The sequence below is a fragment of the Myiozetetes cayanensis genome, unplaced genomic scaffold (genome assembly GCF_022539395.1).
Source record: "Myiozetetes cayanensis isolate MyiCay16 unplaced genomic scaffold, myiCay2020 scf2-11, whole genome shotgun sequence".
In the NCBI taxonomy this organism is placed as follows: Eukaryota; Metazoa; Chordata; class Aves; order Passeriformes; family Tyrannidae; genus Myiozetetes; species Myiozetetes cayanensis.
The window spans coordinates 32,807,460-32,828,293 of NW_026087411.1; the positions used below are offsets into that span (position 1 = coordinate 32,807,460).

The following is a 20,834-nucleotide window of genomic DNA, read 5'->3' on the forward strand; positions in this document are numbered from 1 at the left end:
GCGAGCGAGCGAGCGAGTGAGCAGGGTCACGGCTGTACCGGGGTCACGGGTGTGGCGGGGAGTGGTGCCCCGCTGCGGGGTTTGTGGTGTGTTTTGTTTGTTAATTTTTGTCCTCTGTTTAGGAATGCTCTCTAGATGAGACAACGGACAGCTGGCATCTGATTGAATAATACCTGTTGAAATGCTGCCAAGAAACAGTTTTGCCGTGAAAGGATTCCTCCCGCGGCGCTTTCACCGGGGAAGGGCCGCTCGGCGGCTCTCGCTCCCGTTCCTTGCCCGTTCCCGGCCGCTGGCGGCAGCTGCACTCCCTGTGCCATCCCTGGGGCTAGCGGCCTCCCTGATGTCATACCCGCGGCTGCTGTGGCTGGGGAAGCCTGTTACCAGCCTTATAAAAGGTCACCAGCGAGGTCTCTAAGCGGTGTCGCTGGAGCGTGGCACCCAAAGACGCCAAAGTCTGGAGGTTTGCTCTTCGGAGCATTCCATGCACGGGCGTTGCCGAACAGGGAGCTGCACGAGGGAGAAGGAGGACACACGCGAGAGATTCGATTCATTTCGCCTTTCCCGGCTTCCCTGTTGCCTTCTGGAGCGCGTTCTCCCACAGAGTCACCTGCAGGCAGAGCAAACCGCAGCACCGGGACTGAATCATCCATAAACAAATGATCGTGATAAAGCCAAAGTCGATAACTCCACTGTTTGGGGAACTGGTATGATAATAAAATGTTTGAAGTTCCAAAGGTCAATATATTCTAGAGCAAATGAGTTGGAAAGGCATTCCGACGAAGACCTGAATGGCTTGGTTGAAAGAGTTTTTTAGGTGTATGTATCAAATGCTGTTCCAGAACAGATCATTTTGCCCAAGCAGAAGTTTAACAGCAGGCTCCATTGCTCAAGTCGTATTTGTTTGTTACCAGAGAAACTGGAAGTTCACCTTTAGGTCACTTTCAGTTCTGCAAACTGCACCTTGGGTAGTAATCTCCTTGTCTGATAAAAGATGTTGAGTCACACACAAGGCCAAAATAAACTGTTCCCTAGAGCTTGGAATATGGCAATTAGAACTACAGAAGGCAAGCCTTTAAGGAGAGAGGGGGATTCTGAGAAGAAATAGAGATGGCTAAGGATCCTGTAGTTAAGGCAATAGGAGGAGTTTTAATAAAATTTCTCTAGTTGACTTTAACAAAATGTACTACTTTCACTTGATAAAACAGAAAAGGTGTTAGACAAGGATTTCATTTGCTTTTACTGAATCACTATTTTTCATAATTTATATGGAAGAGTGGTTAAGAATAGCTGAATTTCTAGGATTCTCTCTACTTAAGAAAATGGCCTTTTTTTTTCAGAAAGCCCTGCACTGCAGTCAGTGAGCAGTGAATCCTATGTGCCCCTTGGGGAAAAGGTACGGTTCCATAAAATTATTGTTTGTGCTGTCTTTGAGTGTTGGTCAAAGAGGTCATAAGTGGAAAATAAATGTCTTAAAAGGTCTTATAAGGTATACATTTGATTAGAAGGTTTCAGTTAGGGAACTGAAGCAGTTAAACCATGAATTATAAGAGTATTTTAAACTTTTTTTAACTTTCAGTTTTCTCATCAATTGACAGTGCATAGAAAAAATTTGTTTGCTTCAGAGTAGGTCTGTAACTGTGAAATGTCCTTTTGTGTATGCTTGGAAAAGTCTCTGCAAGGTTGAACTTCAGCCAGCTGTTTGCTGTGTTGTATTTATTTGAACCCCATGGTTAGCAAATAAGCCCACTAATGACAGTTCTATCAGCAAGCGCATTACTTTCTCATTGTTCTTTCGACAGGCTTGCTAGAGGCTAGAAATGCCTCACAGGAGCTCGGAGCCAGGAAAACAACAGTTATTGGAAATCTACGTAAGAAACAAGCTGAAATACAAGGTGTACTGCACGTTCTCTAGAAGAGATAATGTAAGAATGTCATTTTGGTATCCTTAAACAAGCTCCAAACTTAGAATCAATGGAATTGCTCTAAGTGGCTTTTAACAAGGAAGAACATCATAAATACTTTCAAAGGAAACCAGTTTTGTCTATGCATAGAGAAATAACAACTTGTGAATTATATGACTTATATCATGGTTTGTCTTTTTTATTTTTTTCCCCTACAAGATAATTATACTTAGAAGTTCTGTGTTTGGAAATCTGATCCTTTTTGCTGCATCCCCACTGGTGTCTGAATGGGTTCCTTGTTGGTTTTGTGAGCACTATAAGAAAACAGGTGTGCTTCCTGGGTGTCCAACTGAGGAAGACCTAAGGCTTACTGCTGTTCTCCCTCTCTCCTCTACAGCTGTCTTGGTTTCTACTGGAGAGAGACCTTGCAGCTGGGTGGGAATCAAAGCACAGTTCCATAGGTTTTGTATCTGGGTGATCAGGAGCAGGTGCTGTGTGTACACAGTGAAGTGTATTTGCTCCATACTTTAGGTCTTGCCTCTGAAAACTAATCTTGAAGGTTTTGTCGGAAAATGAACTCCATCTCAGCCAGATCCAATACAGGAATATATGTGTTAATCGGCTAGTCGGAGAAGGAAAAGGACCACTAAAAACACGTATTTGGATATATTTGGGCGAAGCTGGGTGTGCCACTGCTCCCCGCTCTCCGTGTTGCTGAGCTATAGTATGTGGTTGCTGTAGCAGAAAAAGGCAGCAGCTAGTCAGGGAAGAATGCCAGAGGGTCACAGCACTGTGGCTGACACATCTTTGCGAAGCAGCTCGCTCTCCTTGCTGCCCTCATTCCCCGGTGGCTCAGGAGCGCTGGGCAGAGCGAAGCCGGCGGAGGCTCCGCTCCGTGCGGCGGGCAGAGCGCCGATTTCCCGCGGCCTCGGGAAGGAGCCGCCCCGCAATCTGCGGGACTCGCCCACCCTTTCGGTTTCGCTTCCGCCGGGCCGGGCGGTGCTGCGGGAAACGAAACTCCGTGTCACGCCGGGCTGGGCTGCACCACTCCGGCTGCTGGAGCTGCTGGAGCCCCCGCGGGTCCTGGAGCATCTGCCGCCGCTCGCAGGTAAACGGCGGAGAGGGCGGGCGGGGTGTCCGGCCGAGCCGGGCTGCCTGCACCCCGGCGGGAGCGGCGCTGGACCCCAGCGCTCGGCGGCCGGGAGCCAGAGTTCAGCTTTGGACAGTAAGGCTGAGCCTTCCCATCATCGCGGTTTGAAGGGGTATGTTCAAGTGCCGCTTGGTTCCCCTCTCAAGGAAGCCATTATAATTCTGGAGAAACGTTACTGATTATTTTACCCCCGCAGAATTCGGTGAATGATTTGATCTTTTCCTGTGAAGAAATCCGCTAAGAAATCTTCTCTAATCACTAAGTTCTCCTCTCTGCTTTCTAAAACTGTTATTCCAACCAATGACTCTTCAAAAACTGTGGCAGATCAACCATTTCAATCAGACATTAGAATTACTTTTCGATGAACTTTGTTACTATCACCAGTTTTCTATTTTACATCACAGCAGTGATCTACCAGGATTAGGGACTGTCTCTCTTCAATGTCTAGAGGCACAGACACATCTTTGACTATTACTTTGCAGAATCTGTTTGAGAGTGCGTCAGAATGGATCTTAAGTGTATGGAGAAGATCAACCATCACTGTCAAATAAATAAACTTACACTGCGTTATCAAACTGATGGGATGACCGGCCCATCTCATGATCCTGAGTAAGTTCACTATGCATGTCAATTACCAGAAGGGTTCTTCCTTTGATGAACAAACTGGGAAAAGCTTGCAGTCACAAAAGCTAATTTGCTGAAAGCATATATGCAGCAGGAGAGCTGCTTAAAACCATAAATTGAGTGGTAGATGCATGGGGAGGACATCATGTGAAAGAGTTTGGGAAGAAAACTGATTTCAAAGGTGATAGTTCCTTTTTGTAAAGCAACGGCAATGCACTTGTTACTAGTAACTATATTTTGCCTATGTTATGCATCTGCCACAAAATCTCTCAGGAGGTGGGTTGGGTTGCAGTATGTATTTCAGATTATGGTCTATCCTAACTTAAGTGCTTTGATTTCTCTTTAGTTTTACGAAGAGTTGTTGATGCCTAACTAAAAAGGTTGAGTGTCTATTAATTGACTGTATACCAACATGTTTAATGTGTTTAATTTTTGACCATCTGCTACAAGAAAGGGTCTTTTACCTAAGAAGTTTTGTTTTCCCTTTAAGAGACAGTTACAGGTGATGGAACATATTTTTTAACACAAATATAGTGTTTTGCTATTTTTTTGCTTGCCAAATATCATAGATACTCAAGATCTATAGTGTTTCCTTGTGTGATTTTTTTAAAAAATTTTTTTTGCTAGTTTGCATGAGGACAAGCCTCATGCTACTAACTGATGTTTCTTTTAATGTCTTGTATGTTTTAGACACCCAGCATTGTCTACACAGACTTATTTTTAGACCTGACTATAGTCCCAGAATAAATTATCTGTGTCTCAAATGTTAATCAGTTATCTTGATTTTTTTCCCCATGCGTCTCATGTAACCCAAAAAGTAACCCTTATTGCCATAATGACCACAGCTTTGGTCACAGAGCTACATTTTTGTGCTTCAAAAGTCGCGGCATGGGACTGATGGAATTTATATACATTCCAGATCTATGCTTTTTCATATTTTTACATGTACTGCGCTACATTCAGAAATACAGTTCAGCCCATTGTGTGAGAGTGATATCTAGGAAAATCGTAGATAACCTGGCCTATTCCAAGGATACGGTGTTAAGTGTCTGGCTACAATGATGCCTGCTGTAAACCTCCTTCAGTGCCCTGGTGATGCTCTTTCCCAGTGCTCTACCTGCTAATGGGATGCACTGGCCACTGCTGGGACTGAGCTGGGTCCCTAACTCTTTTGTGCTGTGTCTTGTCTCATGCAGTTGTCTGAGACATGATGCAGAGATAGCTGGTACTGTAGCTGCTTCCAGTACAATGTCTGACAGGGTCAGTGCTGAACACAGTGTAAGAAGGTTGAGAGAGCCCAGGGTGGCCCAGTCCTGACTGTCTGCAAGCTTTCTTGGGCTGGGAATGCAGTGTGTGTAAAACTAGGCCAGTCCTGCCTAAACCTAACAAATCTGGGAATTGCTTATTATCTCAGGGCTCATGGTGGATAATTGTGACTGTACATTTGGAACCAACTCATGCAACATTCACTTGGCTAATCCTCAACTCAGATAAATAACTCATTGGTCATTCCCTGCACGTTTCTTCAAGGTGCTTAAACAAAATGGTGAATTTTGGATGCAACATAATAACTGAATGCATGTAGTATTCAGCACTTAAGTATGGGTTGACTAACAGACCCTTTCCCAAAGAACTATCTTTCTTTCATGTGCTTGTTTGTTTGCTGTTTCCTATGTGTAGAGTATGTGGTACACTATCATGTGCCTTTTCCTACTCGTTGCCTCCTTAAGGTTTCTTAACACAATGAGTGCAAGCATTATTCTGCATCTGCATTTCTTTCCACGCAAACATTTCATTAAAGGGAAGTGGAGAATTAAGTTGGAATAATGGAAAAAGTGAATTCCTAAAGTCATTTAACTATTTGAGACAAATTATCCCATGGAGAATCTTATGGTGTTATACCTGGAGTGTTTTGCTGTGTGAGTCCATGGCTGTGAGCATCTATATGTTCCGCTGCACTCTGAAGCACGGACTTACCCTGAGGCTCTAACCGTCACTTTAACTTGTTGCAAGTTTGTGCTGCTGCCAAAGGCAGAAATATATTTGTTTTATCCTCTGTTGCCTTTTGTGCAAAGGCAGTAGCAGGAACATTAGGGAATTTGCACCTGCAGGACAGGTTGTATCTGGATAAGGACTGACCCATCTGAATCCAACCGTTTCTTATTAGGACACTGTTGGGGCTTGACCTCAGGCAGCAGCGAAACTCCCAGCCAGCCACTCACTTCCCCCCAGTGGGATGGGGAGGAGAATCAGAAAGCTGAGAGGGAGAAAAACTTGTGGATTGAGATAAAGGTAGTTTAACAGGTGAAGCAAAGTTGTATGTGTGACCAAAGCAAAATAAGGAATTGGCTTACTGCTTCCCATCACCAGGCAGATGTTTTAGCTCTTTCCATGGAAGTGGGGCTTCACCGTGCCCAGTGGTTACTTGGGAAGGAAAACACTATAACTTCAAGTGTTACCTCTTCCTCCATCTCCCCCCTTTTATTGCTGAATGTGATGCCAGATGGCATATAATATCCCTCTGGCCAGCTGCCTTGGCTGTGTCTTTTCCCAGCTTCTCCCACATCCCCCCCACTTACTGGACAGCCGGAGTCGGGAAAAAAGAAAAAGATCTGGTGCTGTGCGAAGACTTTTCAGCAATAGGTAAAACACTGTTATCAACCTTGTTTTAGTCCCAAATCCACAACACAGCACCATTCTGGCTGCTCTGAAGAAAGTTAACTCCATCCCAGCCAGACCCCCTTTCTGACTCATGGAGTTGCCGTATGGGAAGCAGCACATACACAGTTGTGCGGTGGAGGGATGGAGCAGGAAAGGACCAAGAGTTGAGTGTGGAGGGGCACGACTGGGTGGTGTTTTTTTGTTTGTTTGGTTTGGTTTTTGTTTTTCTTTGTTTTGTTTGCATTTTTTTGTTTGCTTGTTTGTTGTTTGTGGCTGTCTTTAAATTCATCTTTTGCAAAGCACGAGACATGGTTTTTGTACTTACTAAGTAGTGTACATCACAGGGTATTAAAAGTGAATGCAATGCCACATCTGGTTCCATGAAATCAAGATTAGCTAATCTTTCCTCTCTGTATAGTTTTGCAGTGCTGAGATGTGTCCTGGTGTTAGGGCCTCACAACTTTGCTTGTGACAATATTGACCTCATGCACTCTCTTGCTTTTAAAAATTTAAATAATTTTACTTTTAAAAAGCAATTAAGTAGTTAAACATACTGTTAGAACTAATAAAGTACATGCATTTGTGACTAGGGAGGAAACATTTTAATATATTTATACTAAAGAATTACAATAATCAGGAGCTGGATATAATAAAAACACAGGAATAGTTCAATACCTCACAGTGTATTACTGTAGATAATAAAATCAAAGTTTAATCTGAAAAGGTTATCAAGTATATATGAGGTAAAATGTAACAATGCTTTAGAAAATTTTCCTTTATTGCAGGTTCACAGTTGTGGTCAAACTAAATGATGTGGAGTATGGTAGAGGCACTGGTAAAAGTAAGAAAGAAGCAAAAAGAGCAGCAGCAAAGAAAACATGGGAAATGATTGAGAAACAGGTGAGTAAATAGAAGGAATAAGTTTTGGTTTTTTTTTTTTTTTGCTAGTAAAGGTTGCAGATGAATGTCTCAAAGTAGACTATCAATAAAATGTCATTTTTTTCTTTAATTTGGAAAAGTTTCCAATTACTTATGTTATTTTTGTTCTGTCTTATTCAGCACTTTTCTACCTTTTACCACTGAATTACTTTTCTTATTATTCTGCTACAAGGTTGATATATAACACTGTGTTTCCTCCTCTGCTGTTTTAGGAGGATGAGGAATGTATTTGCCTTTGTTAAGCTGCATTGGTGTTATCTAGAGGGGACAGTGGTTCTTTTCCATTTAGACATCAATGTCCTCAAAACCTTTGCAGGGCATTGCCCAGTATGTCTATTGCCACTCTGCTAATGAAATTGCTTCTTTTCACTTGCTTTGATTCATCCTTATTTCCTTGTCACTATATTTTTTTGTTTTAGCTGGTTATATACTCTATCCTTGATTAAGTTTAGGTTTGAATTTTGCTCCCCAATTTTCTGCCAAGTGTTTTGTGATAGCCGTTCTTTTCTTTTTGACTCTGAATGCTTCTTAGCACTTTTTGAGCTAAATTTTTTCTTGCCTGTTTCCATATGGTTTTTATTGTGTCACCATCATTAACACAATTGTGGCATGTTTGCTAATATATTAATAATGCTACCTAATCATGAGACAGCTGAAAGTCCTGCCTTCTCCTCTTGTACATGCACAGGAGCATTTGCAACCCTTGCTAAATGGCAGCATCAGCAGCATCTGATGCCATCCCTTCTTCACAGCTCATACCCTATCTGTTAGGAAAAGAAGTGGGATGATGAGAGACATGGTGAGAGGTTTTTAAAGACATGGGTGTAGTACTTGGAAAACTGGATTTACATTTCTTTCAAATAGTAATATTTTAGGCTTGGGATGTTTGTCCTTGGCCACAAGGGACTCCATAAATGCCAACCTGGAATTTCTGAAGAGTATTTTGAAAAGCTGAGAAACCTTGCAGCTGTATTAGATCTTGGACAGTGTTTATCTTAATGTGTTTATTAAGCTGAAGTTTTTAAGTTACCTATTTTGTCTGGTTTATAGATGCAGAGTCCTTCAAGTATGGATGCTGCAGCATTAGCGACAACTCAAAGAGTCTCATCACCTGAACCAGACAGAGACTATGTCAGCCTACTAAATATCATTTCACAAAGGCTTCGGCTACAAGTTGATTATCCTGAAAGAACTCGTACTGGAGATGCCCATGCTCCCATGTAAGATGTACTTTGTGTTCCTACTTCCTTCTAATACTTTGTTGCATTTACTAATGCTACCATTAGTTATCTTCAGTCATGTTAGATAAATCTTTAGAAATAAAAATTCAGAGGTAGTCTGGAGAGAATCCAGTGTAGGGCCATTAAGATGGTTAAGGAGTTGGAGGATATGCCATAGGAGGAGAGGTTAAGAGGATCGAGTTTGTTTAGCTGGGAGAAGAGATAGCATGGTGACAAAATGGTAGTCAGTAGTGAAAAATCATCAGCTTTCTTGGTTGTAGCTCTGGCAACTTTGTGGACCTCTGGGTGTGTGTCTTGGAGACTTCTAGGAATCAAGTGCCAAGGAGCCTGTTGGTGTACGTATTGCAGTCAGTGAGTTGTAGAAATGGTCCAGTTAATGACAGGTGCAGGATGATAAAGAATATCTACGTATTTTAATTCTCTTGATAATATCTGCTGGAAAATTCCTCCTCTCTTATCCTGCAAAATGAGCCATGTTAAAACCTAAACTGCAGATAATTTGTGACAGTGTGTGTATGATATATTGCTTTGAGAAGCTCAGCCTTAAAAAGTGCTAAATAATCACTCTCTAAAAGTGAGTTATCTTAAAGGCACATCAAATTAATTGTCTACCATTATTAATTAGATTAAACGTATATTGGGAGCACTGTCCTGAAGATGTCTATTTCATATTTCCATTTTATGATATCAATTCACTATAGTGTTTAAAATCATTAAATTAAGACTTGTCATATGGGATATAAAAGTTGATTCCCTGTTGTATTTGACAGATTATTTTGTAGCTGTACAATTAGTGGTCAGGTGTACGGAAGGGGCATTGGACCAACTCTAGCTGCTGCAAAACAAGCTGCTGCAAAACAAGCACTTGAGAAGGTAAATAAAGAAGGCTCTCTAACAGTATGTGCTATATTTACCCTTAAGACAGAAGTTTAATTTTTTAATGTTTAATCTCTAATCTTTGAACAGATATTGTCATTGTATTTAAAAGCATATTCCATGGATTCCACTAAAGAGAGAAACAACCTACATTTTGGTGTGTTGTTTGGGCTTCAGGATTGATTCTGTTGGTAGAATTTGTTGTATTTATCTATTCAATTGCTGGATTAAAAAAAATCTAGCAGCTGACATCTCTCTGTATTTCAGAATACAGTCTCATACGTTGTCATTCAAGGATCCATACATATTAAAAATTTCTAAATCCTGACTAATACACCAGTTGCTTTCTGTGGGAAGTGCTGTTGAGCTGTCTGGCTATGAACATAAGTCTCTTTCTGTCTTCTATTGGATCACAAATCTATTGTGAAATGTGAGAAAAACAAAAGCAGGAGTCAGAATCAGCACGATTTGCCTTCTGTAGTGTTCCAAGGCACAGAGTAGTGAAGCAACTGCTGGTACCATCTCCTCTGGAGAGCAGGGCTGTTGTCTTCATGCTGACAATTGTTATTTCCACATGAACAAAAAATTATTAGAATTCCAATACTGATCCAAACCCACTTCTGAAATGCACAGAACAAATGAACTAACTTAAATGAAGTATAGTTTAACTTGAAGAATGGCGGTATGGTGGAGGGAAGAAATCTTTTTTAAGTACTTTTTAAATTATTTGGCAGTTACTGTGAATTTTCAATGCTTCTTTTATTGATGTTTTTAAGTTAACCGTATAATTAATGGCATGTTATATTTCTAGGATTCTTTCTTAATGTTTTCATGTGTTGCGAGATTATGGATCTTTGCATTTTCATCAAAGTCTGAAATTTACTACCTCAAGCAGAACTCCTGTACCAATTAGTCTAAATTTGGGGTGGGTTGTTTCGGTTTGGTTTTAATTTTTATTAATTCTCAGTGACGTCTGTGTAACAAACAAAATGTAACTGGCCAAAAGTAGTAGTACTACTAGACAAAAGTCTAGTCCTACCAAATTAAAAAAATGGGGTTTGTGGGCTATCACTGAAACATAAAGCCTGTGTTTTTGTTTCCATGATACCACGATGAAAAACCATGAAACAAACAAACAAAAAAAGGTTTGTTTACTTTTTGTCAGGTTATGGTCTGTATCAATTGTAGGTGTTGCTTTTAAGGTTACTTTCATGCTCTTAGGACGTGAGTGGAGGGAGAAAGCAGAAGAACCTCTAATAAGTGTTTGGGATACTTTTTTTTTGTAGTCAACCTCAATTTAGTTTTACATAGTTTGCAGTGTTTTCATGCTGAAGACATTGAATGTCAATTTGTGTTCATATTTTTAGTTCTGCTGATTGCATTTATCAAAGCCTATGTATATCACATAGGCATATGCATATGCAACAAACAATGAAAACATTTGCTTTTCATCTTTTACTCTTGCCCTGGTTTTAAGCAGAATCCAGACTCTACTTTTGTAAATGGATCTGTATAGCATGATCACTGTGACAGTGCCCTGTGTTTCCTTTCTCTGGGTGGAGATTGGGTAGATGCCTTTCTTCTTCAGGGCTTTGAATGTTCAGTGCAGTTAAAAACTTCCACTAAGGACCTCGTAATCTTCTCTCTCCCCTCTCTGAGTGGCAACTTTTGCACTAGGGATTTGCTTACGTGATTTTGTTAGACATTCTTGGCTTTTCTTTTTTTTTCAGTGGGAAGCTGAAAAATCTAATGGCAATTCTATACTTAGCCAACATAGTGATTCCTCTCAAGTGCCAACTCAACTGGATTCGAAGTAAGTTGGGTTCACTGCTGAAGTGATAACAAAATCTATTTACTAATCATCTTAGAGGGTTGTGTGATCTAATTCTAAATAAAATATGTCACAGTTTGTTTTATTGCAGTACAAAGCCATTTAATTTGAACTTACATTCCTTAAACTTCAGATCAAAATTTGTTGTACTCATGCAATTTTATTTGAGTCCATATGGGTGAACTTATAATAATTTTAGAGTTTTCTGATATATTTATATTTTGCCATGAGTAGTTCTTTCAGAATAATTTTTACTGTGATGTAAATGTATTAACCTACCTCATTCAGTAGCATTATTTCATGCCATTTTAACACTCATTTTCCTATTGTGACACAATTTTGAACTCAGTACAATTCAATTTCATTACTTTCCTGTGCTCCATACTCTGCTTTCTTCTCTCCTTTTTTTTTTTTTTTTAATCTTTATTCCCACCAAAGGGAAAAATTTGCTTAGCAAGAGAAAATGAACATACCTAAAGTTTCATTTGTGCTTTGTGAACCTCGTGTCAAGCCTTTTGTGTCCAGTGGTTTGACTGTAGTGCAAATTCCCCTTCTTTTATGTTCTTTGTACATATCTGATTGCTTTATAGTTGCACAGTGTTAGAGGTGGGTGTACTACCTTGAAATAAATAGCTGTATTTAACCTATTTAAGGATATAATAGAATATATAACTTACAGATATTTAGATGTCATAGAGTCATATAGTATAGAAATATAGGACTATATTAGAAAGTGTTGTTATTTTAGCAGGTTTCCATCGGGAAGTTTGGTAGTTTAAATTAGTCATGATTGTTAATACTTTTTCAGGTATTAACATGATTGTTAATAATTTTTCAGGTTTCACTTTTAAAAAACTATGTAAATTTTGGTATTACTTCTTTCCTTTTGGTAATTTTATTTATGATTATGTTACTTTCACCTAAAAATAGTCCACTATTTTTCAATAAAAGCAGTATTTCCTTTGAAGACTCAACTCCAAAGTTGGTAGAAAAAATGAAAGACATGGGAGTATGTGAAAAGCTTTCACCTTCTGAGGTATAGTATGAAAATGATCTTCCTCATAATTATGTTTTAGATCCTGAAAAGGGCAAGTTTCTTGTCAGAGTGTAACGTCAGTTTGTTCTTTTATCCTTTAATCACTACCAAACACACATGCATTTTTCCTAAAAATATTCAGTACATTCTTACTGTTAACCATTAGTCATTTGCTTCTGTACTGCAGACTCAGTTCATGTACTGTTGAAGAAGTGGGCAGTACTCCCAAGAAAGGGGATCAAACCAAGTTCAATGTTTTCTGTGGGAACAGTGATAAAATTATGCAAAGCATACATGATAAACTTAAAGCTGAGATATGGCTTAATTCTTATTACATTGTTTACCTCAAGTATGAACATATATATAGGCAATTCTTAGATACATTCTCAGACAAGTTTTAAACCAACTGTGCTGAAAATATTCAGGTTATCTCAGTTAGGCTTTTTTCTCTTTTTCCATGTAGCAAAGTGCAGAGAGTTCTGCCCTGAAGGCCAAAAGGTATGTGTTTATTTCTAGGTATGTGTTTATTGCTATCTCCTGTAAATTATATTGCAAATCACTTTTGTGTTTTGGTATCTAGTAAAGAAATGACACTATTGGGAGGTACATATCTTTTCTCGTCACATGCTAGAAAAATGGCTCATTATAAATTTTGCTTTTATCCTTTTTACAGAAAATTGGCAGCTAATTTTCCTAATGTAAGAAAAGAGGTGGACATGAACACCAGAGCCATCAGTGTTGATAATGTGTAAGAAGGATTTGTTTTTTAATAATATTTGTATCACAATTACAGTATGTAGGGATCTAGATTTGTTCCTTTATTTATGACACAATGAGAGAAAATACTGCTGTAAAAAGAACTTTCAAAGAAAATTGGTGTTTTGTTTTTCTTCCCCCTGGTATTTAATGCTCATGGCCAAACATCATTTATATATGAGAGGATAATTACCCAACATGCTTGCAAGAGTCAGTTTCCCTTGTTTGTTTAATCTTCAAGACTATGATTTAGACCTGTAGATTTGTCGAGTTATTCCTGTAGAACAATATTTCAGCAGATGTATTGTATCTGTCAGGATTATTTTTATATCCTGTAAATTTAACAGTAAACATAATTAATTGCCTTTTTTTTTTTTTTTTTAAGATTTCTTAATCAGTTTGAAAATATAGAGCCTATTGGTGAAGGTGGTTTTGGGAATGTTTTCAAGGCAAGATCAAAGTGCGATAAGATAACCTATGCAATCAAACGAGTTGAATTCACAAAGTACGTACTATATTTTTACTTCTACTTTTTATTTTAGGACAACCCTAATATTATAGTACTTTATTTTCTCTCTTTAACAATCCTAGGAGCATTTAAGCAATTTTCTTTATTAGTTGTCTATTCTTTCTGGAAAACTGTTTTCTTTATTTCTAAGTGACACTGAAAATGGCATATAACTTTGTTAATTTTTGCATGTAATGGGATAATTTCTGCTGGAGCTGTAAAAATGCAGATTGGTTAAGTTCTACTTTCCCTGAACACACTAGTGCTCTGGTTGTTAATACTGAAAATGCGTTTGAAGAAAATGTGTTTGCCAGTTAGCAAAACATTGAAAACAGCAGTTACTTTTGATATGTTACATGGAAAATTTACACATCAGTAATGCATAAGAACTATAATTAGGGAAAATAGAGAAAAATCCAAGTAATAAGTTTTGCGGTTTGTAGCTGGAAAATGCATTATATACTATCCATGTAGTCATTATTTTCACACTGTGTTAATTTTTCTTTATGAATCTCAACAGAGAATGATGATCTTAATTTTTTAAGGTAACTAGTATCTAGTGGATAATGTAACTAGTATCTAGTGGAGTATTTTATCAGCAGCTGAAAAAATTAATTTCTTTTATGCAATCTATTGAAAAAATTTTGTTGGAGATGCTTGTCCTTAAATTGTATGATGTGTACACTTCCCTTCACATTTTTGTGTTCTTTGCAAATATACGTTATTTTAATTGGTATTTCAATCCTGAGAACTATACTAAAAACGTTCAACTGATTCTTCAAGTGAAGACTGCTGGTCTGCTTATGGGTTTGAACTTGCTTCACTAGGTAACGTTACAACAACAACTGCAGGCCAAATTTAGTAATAGTTCTTCATGAGTATTTATACTGACTTCTCTCTATATAGACAAACTTCATAGAGGTGAAAAGAAAAAATGGTTGTTTGCTGTATTGTGTTTGGTGACCTAATGTTATTATGCATTGCAACTATCTGCTTTTTTTTGAGTGGGGATTTAATTTCTAATATGGTTAAAACATTTTTGCACTTTGAATAACTGAGCAGATGAAAGAAAACCCACTGAAATTCTAACTATGATTTTGAACTTTGAAGCTTTATGAAGGCAAATAATATGCTTTGTTTCTAAATTATTGTAAAACTGTCCGTATACTGCTACTTGATGTCCTGTCTTTTATTTAACTTAGTATTAAGTAACACTGTAATAGGAAGATGCCTTTTTTTTTTTTTTTTTTAATTCCTTCTTCTCCTCCTAATAGGAATGTAAGCCGTGAAGCAGAAGGACTTGCAAGACTTACACATGAAAACATAGTGCGGTATCATTGGAGCTGGACAGGACACGACCGTATATCTAATTCAGCTGCAAGGTAACAATGAAATAGTAGTTTGAACTCACAAACTTGTTTGCCACAGTGAATTTTATGTTTTAAAAAAAAGGCCGATGATTGGTTACCAATTATTATACAAGTACAGCTGCATATACATGCTTATATACTTACTGCTAGGAAAAAAGGCACAGTGCTTTCCAGCAGCAGGCTGTATAAAATTAAGTATATTTATATCTTCTTATGCTTGATTAATAAGATACATTATATAATTTTACATTTCTCTTCTCTCTTAACATATGAAACTTAGAGGAGAGTAAGAATACTGAACTTAAAATTTGGGGCAAGAATTAACAGAAACTAAAAAACTGTTTGACAGCTGGCTGCCTAATTCCTGATCAGAAGCTTGTTTTTTGTAATAAGTACTGGTCAGCCAATAGCTCTTATAGATTTAATTATTTCTCTTAAGTTAGCATTTTAACCATGATGCCTGAAACAGTTTTGGTTGTTTAGAACAGAAATACAAAATGAAATGCTCTTTAATTAAGAGGTAGTCTTTCAACACTAAGACTTCTGGGAAGACTGTGGTGAGAGCTTTACTTGTAAGTTAGGCTATTAACTTTACAAAGCTTCTGTGGTAAACTTTTTTTTCATTAGCTGTAAATTCATACCTTTCAGATGGGTTGCCACACTTACCTGGAGCTATAAAATATTAATGGATTCAAAATTATGGTTGGCATAATATCTCTCCAGTGTGCTCAGTAAATGAGAAATAAAATGGAGGAGAAAAGTCTCATGTCAAAACCCAATCAATAATATGTTAGAGCAAGATGGGAGCCAAGGACAGTGATATTTCTTCCTGTATAAGACATGCCTCTAGGTAGGAGTGAAATAGAACTTGGGCACTCTGAAAACTTCCAGTGTAAACTAGAAAGCAAGGAAAACATTGGGAGTATTCCAGGGGTAGGCAGGAGCTGAGCAGGGATTCTTTGGTTTGCAGTCCTATTTATATATACCAAATTCATATTGATCTAGTGTCTTTTTTAAAATTAAGAGACTTGCAGATTTTGTTTTGGGGAACTTCAAAAATAATTATTAACAAAAAGGCTTTTTAAAGAAGAGGAATCTGAGGATCACTGATGACTTAGTAACAATTGTATCTTGCCAATTTTAATATGGTATGTAATTTTCTTTTGAAGCTCAAATTCAGACAAAACAATTCTCTGTCTTTTCATCCAAATGGAATTCTGTGAAAAAGGGACCTTGGAAAAGTGGATTATGGAGAACAGAGAAGACAAACACTATCATGAAATGGCACAAAACAAATTTTTACAAATAATGAAAGGAGTGGAATATATTCATTCTGAAAAGTTAATTCATCGAGACCTCAAGGTAAGTAGGATAGGTAATTTAAAAAAAAAATGAAAAAAGAAGATAGTACTTATTGGAATTGTAGAAAATGTTAAATTGTTATAGTCTTTGCTCACTCTGTTAAGTACCCTAGTAGTGTACCTCTTCAGATATTCCTAATGATTAATTCTTTTTCAGCAATTGGCTGAACCTCATCCTAAAATCAAAAGGTAGACTGAGAATCCTGGAATACAATAGTTCAAAAAATCAGTAATCCTCAGTTAACAGACACTTTCAGTGTGTTACTGAGTCAAAAGACTGCCTATGGGAAAAAGAAAAGTTGAGTCTAGGAAGTTTGCTTTGCCATATTGTAAAGGGATAGTTTATCTGTGCTGTGCTTTTGTCCCATGTATGCATATAAATATTTGAATGCTACAATGCTGGATAGAATTTCATTCTCTACATGTGCATCTTCATAAGAAGATTTTATTTTAGTACAAAGATTATAAAGGACAAAGCCTTCATGGCTTTAATATGGCATATCCCAGAATCAAATCTATAAGATAGGTTCAAGTTGATATTAACGACATTTGTGCCTGGTAGGAACAGAGCCTTTAAATAGTGTAGCCAGGTATAGGTACTGAATTAAATATGTGTGGGCATGGTTGGATTTGAACAGAACAACTGCACTGGGCATTCTTCACATGAAGATTTCTTCCTGTTGAATATTAAGTATCTCCTGGCCTTACGGTCCACTGGAGCTTCTTTGAGTAAAAGATAGCATGAGGCTATTTGGTTTTGTTTCAAAAACATTTTGAAGTGTAGTTTCTTGATCTTCTTTGGGAAACTTCATTGAAACATATGCAGTTCTACTTTTAGTTGTTTATGACTTGGAGTTCTGATTTAGGCTGGGATAGAGTTAATATTTTTTCAGTAGGTGGTACAGTGCTGTGTTCTGGATTCAGGATGAGAATAATTTTGATAACATAGACTGGACAGGTGACCCAAACTGCCCAACAGGATATTCCACACCACAGAATCTCATGCCAAGTATATAAACTGGGGGAGGTGGAAGAGGGGCCAATGTGGGTTTGTGGAAGGGGTCTGGCATCAGTCAACCAGTAGTGAGTAATTGCATTGTGCATCACTTGTTCTTCCTTGGTTTATTTTGGCTTTTTATCCTTTTATTATCATAATCATTATTATTATGTACTATTATTATTATCTTTTACTTTTGTTTCCATAATTAAACTGTTCTTAACATTAATCTGAAAGCTTTACTTTTGATTCTCTCCCTCATTCCACTCTGGGCATGGGGAGTAAGTGAGTGGCTGTGTGATGCTTAGTTACCAGCTGGGCTTAAGTTGTGACACTCTGTCAAATTTAAAAAGGGAAGTTCAACGGAAATATAAAAGTGATACTCTGAGATGCCTGTAGTACGCCTTAACTCTGCAATTGACTTAGTACAGATAATCCTGCTGTGCCTAGGAGAAACTCTGATTTGAGTAGAATTCCATTAGTGAGCCAAATACTTTTCCAAGTGTATCAAGTCCCAGGGCTAGGACTAAAGACTGAAAAGCACTTCTGGATATAAAATGTTATATGCATGATACATTTGAAGAGCATTAAATGATACAGTTATGACTGAGCTAGTTGAAAAAAAGGTGCAGTTATTCCAGAACATACTACTTGAAATTTAGTTTGTGGTTTTGAAACTTAATTTAACTTTTTTCTGTTTCCCACCCCATCAGTTTCTTAATGCTGTTTTCTCTGAACAATTATCAAATTTATGGGGAACATTTCTGTGGCTTATTATGCTTGATGATAAACCTTGGTCATATGTTTTTTCTTTTTTTTTTAATATTAATATATATAGCCTCCGAATATATTCATATCACATGATGATAAAATAAAAATAGGTGACTTTGGTCTTGTGACTTTTGCGGCATATGAGACTCTGACTGAGAACACAGGAACAAAATCATATATGGCACCAGAACAGGTAATTATCCTGCTATATTAGCGTCTCTGTAATTAGATTTGAACTATAAAGTCTGCACTGGATGTTCTCAATCCTAATCTCAGTATTAAAGCAAGTTGCCTAAAGTTCCCTGGTATAACTGTATATGAGGATAACTGTATTCTGGAGAAAGCTGTCTGCCAGTATGGTAGTAGGGCTAACCTACAGTCTGACACTGCATGCTGTAAGGAATGCTTTTGCAAAACCAGGCTGCCAGACATATGTATTTAAATTTTAATTTAGGACCCCTGTTAGCTGTGGCATTTGAGTCCTTCTATTTATTTCATTATTTGCCACAGGGCAATATTGGCATACTTTATCTATATAGGTCCGTAGAAGTCAATTTCAGTGTGTTTAAGGTGACACAATAGTCATTACTTAACAGGTCTGTGGCAGAAAGTGTTAATGACTTATAAAGATATCGAGTAGGGCCAGTCCTGTAGCATCAGGGTGGAAATTTCTGCTGACTTCAAATTTTGCTTTAGGAAATGCTGCTGTACAGTTGGATTTGATGCCTTTATTGTTCTGGTTCTTATCTTTCTAGTTCAGTGACAGATACGGAAAGGAAGTGGATATTTATGCACTGGGATTAATTTGGTTTGAAATTCTTTCAGCATTCACTAATCATGAGAAAAGTGAGGTATGTAATTTTTATATTTAAAAAAGAACTTTAATATTGTTTTGCCTTGCTGCTGATCACATGTTGATTGTACACTAGAAGGAATCTGTGTATCTAGAGTCTCCATTTACATTTTCCCCCTTAATTCATTTCCAAAAGGCCTGTAAGTCCTCACACCTTAGTTGAAATGTCATAACTGAAGAAATATTACAGTTTATTTCTCCTATGTCCTATTACCTATACATTAAAGCCTGAGCATGCTAAAGATTAATATCAAGCTAAAAAAATATATCAAGTTTCTTATAAATCTTTCTGCTTGATCAGAAACTTGGAGATGTTTTATAATTTTAGAAAATAAAAATTATGAATGGATGAGTTTTGTCTCTGCCATGCTTGTCTTCACTGCGCAGTGGAGTAAGAACAAGGTTTCCACCAAGTCAAAACACTTGCAGTTTTCCAAGATGAAAATGAAAGTGACTTGGAATATGCATCTTTACCTGAAAAAGACGTTACTTCAAAAAGAAACTCAGTGTTACTTAAGCTTTTTTTTTGAAAAGGTATCTTTTACACATCTTGAGCTTTTTACCACTAATTTGTATATTATTATTGTAACAGCTCTTATACACAAAGCTAAATGTTTGTAGGACAGTGATGTAGCTGCTGGGTGTCTTGTCTAAAGTGACTGTGGTCAGAACCAGAAGGCTTTGAACACCGTTAGCTGGATCTTTTTGCCAGTATGAGAAAATCATACCTAGTGTGTCTTTTCAAGCTAGTTCTAATTAGCCACCTTGCAGTACTTCCTAAGATACCTTGTTCCTGCTCACAGCTGACTGCAAATGCATGCACAGTCTCACAGTATTTGCAGCTGGAAGGCATTATTTCCATAAGTATAAAAATCTGGAGCTCTGTAGGCAGGTATGTGGATGGAAAGTCCTAGGATGGTCTTCAGCTGCTCCATTAGCTTAGAAAGTAATTTCACTTAATGGAGCATGATAAACTTTCAGCTGGAAAGTCCTGTTGAAAGAACATCATGTTGATGATTATTTTGTGTTGTGTAACTGGTTTGGCTGATGACCCCAGCAGATAGGGTTACAGGCTTAAAGCTACTGCTGAAGAGTAGGGAAAAAGCTTGGAAGTTCATGGGAGCTGTTGTTTTACTGGATACTGGTTGTAAGGGCTTGGTACACCAGGCTCATAGGATCCATAAGTCTAGCTAACAATTCAGGATGCATAGCTTAAGTGTAAGAACACAACTGTCATCTGCAGGCAGACATTACACTAGTTAGCAACCAATTAATTAAGTAGTAATTTCCTTCTTACCCAGGAAGCTACATCATTGCAGAATCACAACATGGGTAAGGTTGGAAGGGACCAGTGCAGGCCACCTAGTCCAACCTATCTGCTCAAGCAGGGTCTCCTAGAGCACGTTACTTGGGCTTACAACCATAATATCTCCAGTGAGGGAGACTCCACAGCCTCTCTGAGCAATCTGTTTCAGTGCTTGGTCACCTGCACAGTAAAGAAGTCCTTTCCTCGTGTTCAGGTGGAATTTCCTGTGCATTAGTCTCTGCCTGCTGCCTCTTGTCCTATTGCTCAGCACCACCAAGAAGAGCCTGGTTCCATTGTCTTGACACCCTCCCTTTAGATACTTATGGACATTGAGGACATCCCCTCTTAGTCATCTCTTCTGGAGGATGAACAAGCACAGGTGCCTCCATCTTTCCTCATAAGAGAGATGCTACAGTCCCTTAATTATGTTACCCTCCACTGCACCCACTCCAGAAGCTCCCTATCTCCTTTGTACTGAGGATGTCCAAACTGGACACAAGACTCCAGATATGCCTCACCAGGGCTGAAGAGGGGAAGGTACCTCCCCTGACCTGCTGGCAGTGCTCTTCCTAATGCACCCCAGGAAACCATTGGCCTTCTTGGCCACCAGGGCACACTGCTGGCTCATGGACAGCTTGTTGTCCACCAGGCCC

General features: G+C 38.2%; 1 protein-coding gene across 4 annotated transcripts in view; it reads left to right on the forward strand.

The window, feature by feature from the left end:
- EIF2AK2 (eukaryotic translation initiation factor 2 alpha kinase 2) overlaps positions 1 to 20,834 on the forward strand; it is a 22,142-nt gene continuing 1,308 nt past the window's right edge. The window contains exons 1-16 of one of the 4 annotated variants that reach the window (XM_050315543.1): positions 1 to 704; positions 1,338 to 1,393; positions 1,800 to 3,009; positions 3,534 to 3,660; positions 7,122 to 7,236; positions 8,326 to 8,495; positions 9,287 to 9,389; positions 11,123 to 11,205; positions 12,154 to 12,259; positions 12,723 to 12,757; positions 12,933 to 13,007; positions 13,401 to 13,520; positions 14,798 to 14,905; positions 16,063 to 16,255; positions 18,090 to 18,215; positions 18,778 to 18,873. In XM_050315543.1, coding sequence (XP_050171500.1) covers positions 3,557 to 3,660; positions 7,122 to 7,236; positions 8,326 to 8,495; positions 9,287 to 9,389; positions 11,123 to 11,205; positions 12,154 to 12,259; positions 12,723 to 12,757; positions 12,933 to 13,007; positions 13,401 to 13,520; positions 14,798 to 14,905; positions 16,063 to 16,255; positions 18,090 to 18,215; positions 18,778 to 18,873 — 1,434 coding nt within the window. In that variant the 5' untranslated portion in view covers positions 1 to 704; positions 1,338 to 1,393; positions 1,800 to 3,009; positions 3,534 to 3,556. The other 3 variants (XM_050315545.1, XM_050315546.1, XM_050315544.1) reach the window with 3 other exon arrangements.